This window comes from Erpetoichthys calabaricus, chromosome 1, assembly GCF_900747795.2.
Source record: "Erpetoichthys calabaricus chromosome 1, fErpCal1.3, whole genome shotgun sequence".
NCBI lineage: Eukaryota > Metazoa > Chordata > Cladistia > Polypteriformes > Polypteridae > Erpetoichthys > Erpetoichthys calabaricus.
Genome location: NC_041394.2, coordinates 291585502 through 291589644, shown reverse-complemented (window position 1 = coordinate 291589644; position 4143 = coordinate 291585502). Strand labels below are relative to the sequence as shown.

Below are 4143 nucleotides of genomic sequence, written 5' to 3'. Positions count from 1 at the left end.
AGCTTTGGAGTCCGCTAGATGTGTTTAAATCAAACCAGAAACACTAGACGACCATTCCCAAACCAAGCCCAACACACCGCCACTCCACCCCTCTCGTTCAACAAAACACGCACACAGACCACACTCGTAAAACAAAACAGTTCAGTTCAACCTCAGCACCATTCGTGTGCTACATGTACGCTTGTGAAAATCATGTCTTCCTGCATGTCATAATATTTTAAAAAGCTCATTGTTCCAATCACTCCAGTGGCATAATCCTGCGTTTCGTAATGTCCCTTCAGCTGAGACTCTGTGGGGCAAGTCCGCCCTTTAAGACTTCATGTCTCAAGCAGTGAGGGGCTGCTGCATGTAACAATTCATTTGTGGTCGTCTGAATGAACCATTAATTTGCAAATGACACATGGTACCCATTTTTCTGCCCAATTACCTGTGTGAAAAAATCGAATGCTAAATAACTACTATGAAGACACTGGACATTTTTTTTTACTGTTTTATTACGAAACTATAATATAGGAAACATGGTTATATGGGTTATCTGTCATTTTGTAATAACCCCAGTAGCAAAAGGCAATGGTATCAGTAGTATAAAAGGCAGTGTAAAAACAACTGGTTGCCATTGATCTGCGTTTGGACAATAGCTGCATAAATCTTGTTCATTGTGAACAACATACTTTGATGTATATAGCGCCTTTGGTAACCAAGACCAGTTTATAGCGCCTTATCCACTAATACAATAGTATAGGTTCCTTATAAAATAAGACACATTGGTGCTAAAGTACAACTGTAGGAGTTCACTTTCCTACATAACATATAGAAGCATTATTTTTTTAAAAAATGCCATTTGCGAAAGTAAAGTAGACTACATGTCTAAATACAAGGAGGTAATAAGCAGTACACATTTTAAAGTATCATCAGGATATACACAGATTAAAAGCATTTATACAAAATGTCTATAAATTTCTCTGTCTCTCTTATGTACAAAAATAGCTTAATATATTCCAAAAACAAGATTAGCATACAAATAGAATTTCTTATAATAAAACTTATGAAAGATTGGAAGCGTTTTAGAATTAGAAAACATGACAAGTTTACGAAAGATGGCGTAACGTTCTTTGATTGGGTTTAGCATAGTTTGGACAAAAATATTTCAAATGTTTCTTTCTTCTTCAGTCTTTGCCAAAGATTAAGAGTAGAAGATTTCTCTTTAAGGCGAGTGCTTTCATAAAAGAAGATGCGCCCAGTCTCTGCCGAAAGTCCTCGATAAAAGGCAAACTCTTTCTGCTCTGCAGGACGACCCTTGGCACATTTTTGGGCACGAAAGCTGGCCCTTGTAAGTCCCTTTCTTCCAGTGGACAACTGGAGTGCAAATACATTGCTTCAAAGTTCTTAGTACAGCGATGCCCCTCTTTTTTCAGTTTGTTTTGTTTTCCAGGTTGACCGGGGGTAAATCTTCCCATGGGGGTTAGTGTTTTACGCTCCTGCAACCACAAACAAAAAGCAGGTTAGTTCTGTACAGTTCGCTCCTTTTACCCACTTCTGCATCGCACTTGTTTTACGGTGATGCTCTTCCACCCTGTAAAGTGCGCCACATTCGCTCAAGCTACCGAACTGCGTACACACCTGCCGCACAGTTTCAAAACCAGTTGGTGAAGTCCAGCAGCTCCTGCTCTTCCGGACTCAAAGGATCATAAGACCCTTCGTCTGATGAATAGGAGGAGACAGGTGAGCCTGCCATAGAGTTCATATCGTTCGAGTAGCTCTGAGAGATCGTTGGAGAGAGGACTCCGGACTGAAAAGCCGCACTGACTGCATCGTGCTCGTCCAGAAGCTGTTGCAGAGCCCTGATGTACTCCACGGCCGATCGCAACGTCTCCACTTTACTCATCTTCTTGTTTGCAGCGCCGTTGGGAACGTGCTCCCGGAGTGTGGCGAAACCCATGTTAACCAACTTCACTCGGTTTCTTTCCCTCTCGTTACGTCTTGCCACCGCAGCCGGCTGTTGTTGTGGAAGGCTGTACCCGAAGCCAGCAAAGTTGAGCCGTCTTTTACAACGCAGAAGCTCCGGAGAAGACGAGCGCTGTCTCTTGATTTGCTTGGAGGCGGACTTGACCCCACCGTTGCTGCTGATGCTACTGCTACTGCTACACTGGCTGTCAGTAGGACTCAACTGCACATTCTGGGCAGCAGCGGCGAAAAAGCAAGCTGGCGGCATGAACTGCGGCTGGCTGGCGTTGATTTCCATCTTGGCAGTGACATCCATTGGCAGTAGCTATGGGTAGAAATCGAAATGCTAGTGTGTGCACGGGAGAGAGAGAGAGAGAGAGGCAGGGAGAGGGAGGGAGAGAGAGAATCTCGTAGTCCCCCTTTCTTTTTTCCCAGAGCGCGTGAAGACAGTGCGTCAAGCTCGTGGCGCTCGCGTGTGCCTTAATGTGTGCACTTGGGTTGTTTTTCTAAGGGCAATCGCACCGACTCTTGCCTTGCACACTCCCCAATCTGGAATGAGTGTTCTGTGTCGCCAGTTGTGGGTTTTTCAATACACACACAGAGACGTGCACACACACTTCCCCCACACGCTGTCCTGACCACGCCTCCACTTACAACTCGCATTCACCTTCAGCTTCAATTGTTGTTCCAACGCGTACGCCGGACGCGTGCCACTCCAACCGCTGAATAAACAACACCCATCAGAGTGGGACCTGGACCAGCCCAAAGCACCTCGCTCTTTCCAAGGGATGCCGATGAGAAACGCTAAGCAGGCTCGGCCACTTTTTGCATTGCTCACTCTGGCGTATTCAAGACTTTCCAATTCTTTTTTTAACACTGCCTGTACCTGCTTTACAATCTTGTTTATTTGCAACAGGTGCACCTCCGTCTTTGTTACACACGACTGCAGCACTGATCTTTCTTTCTTTCTTTCTTTCTTTCTTTCTTTCTTTCTTTCTTTCTTTCTTTCTTTCTTTCTTTCGAGTACAGTCGCCTAATCAGAAACTTTTTTAATGGTAGCATGCAAGCACTTGCTATCAAATAAAGGCGAAAAGCTGCATTAATTTGTCCGTTGTCAGTTACACGATTTCCGTTTTCTTTCTTTCTTTCTTTCTTTCTTTCTTTCTTTCTTTCTTTCTTTCTTTCTTTCTTTCTTTCTTTCTTTCTTTCTTTCTGTAATTTGAAACTGTTCATTGGCGTAATGCAAGCACTAGTTGTCAAACAAATGCGATGCATTCATTTGCAATTCGCTTTATCCTTAAACTTTAAAATACCGAATACGAGTCAAAACACAATCTTTCCTCACAAAAGTACACGAAAGTATATATATATACTTTTATATACATATTCAAAGCCAAACCCAATTTTTGGTCATGGCATGTACCAGCAGAGCGGATGCCACTCCATTGCGTACAAAGCATCCACTCGTCCGTTTTATAAATTCTCACAAAAATGCTTTTGTGTGGAATATGAATACATTACAGCAGTAACGGGTACAAGGCAGGAAACAGACCTGGACGGGATGCATGGCCACCACTTTACTCATTTTTTAAAAAGTGTCAGTTTCCCTAGATAGATCTCAGGGTTAATTATCAAAACTGGGACAAGTTCTCCCGAATATATGCGTGGAGTTATTACTTTTGAATCTAAGAAGTTCACATTCCCTTGCTGCTCGATTCGGCTGGTTTATTGTTTTATTTCTCCTCAATATAAAATCCCTAAATGGATACCACATACCTTCTGTTGTGGTGTTCCTGTATGACCCCGAAAAAGTAAGTTCAGCAATTTGAACAGAAGTCTTTTTTGTCAATAAGTACTTTGTACGAGTGTTACCTTCAGTTGATATGAATTTAGCTGCCACTATATTTGATTTTAATATGTGTAAACATATTTACACAGCGATCCTTACCAGGAAAAGCGATTTTAGAAAGTAAGATGATATGACATGAGATAAAGTATATTCATTAAGAAGTTTAACTTGGTCTTTGTGGTCGCGCTCGGAGGTTAATGATTATTTATAGTATATTTCAGTTTCTTGGTGTGCAAGTTTTTTTTTTTAATCGGTTTTGCTCAGAGTAAAGTTAAATCTCCATTTACCCTATGCTTAATTGCCATCACCTAAACCAGCATAACAAAGGTCGTTAATCTATATATATCTTG

At 42.0% G+C, this 4143-nt stretch overlaps 1 protein-coding gene across 1 annotated transcript; it reads right to left on the bottom strand.

Moving 5' to 3' along the window:
• Positions 1-832: 832 nt before the first annotated feature.
• ascl1a (achaete-scute family bHLH transcription factor 1a) lies at positions 833-2830 on the bottom strand. The gene is made up of 2 exons (XM_051924773.1): positions 1619-2830; positions 833-1475 (listed from the first exon to the last, which is right to left on the bottom strand). Exon 1 carries the CDS (start codon positions 2258-2260, stop codon positions 1634-1636), a length of 627 nt encoding a protein of 208 aa, XP_051780733.1. The 5' UTR covers positions 2261-2830; the 3' UTR covers positions 833-1475; positions 1619-1633.
• Positions 2831-4143: the final 1313 nt, after the last annotated feature.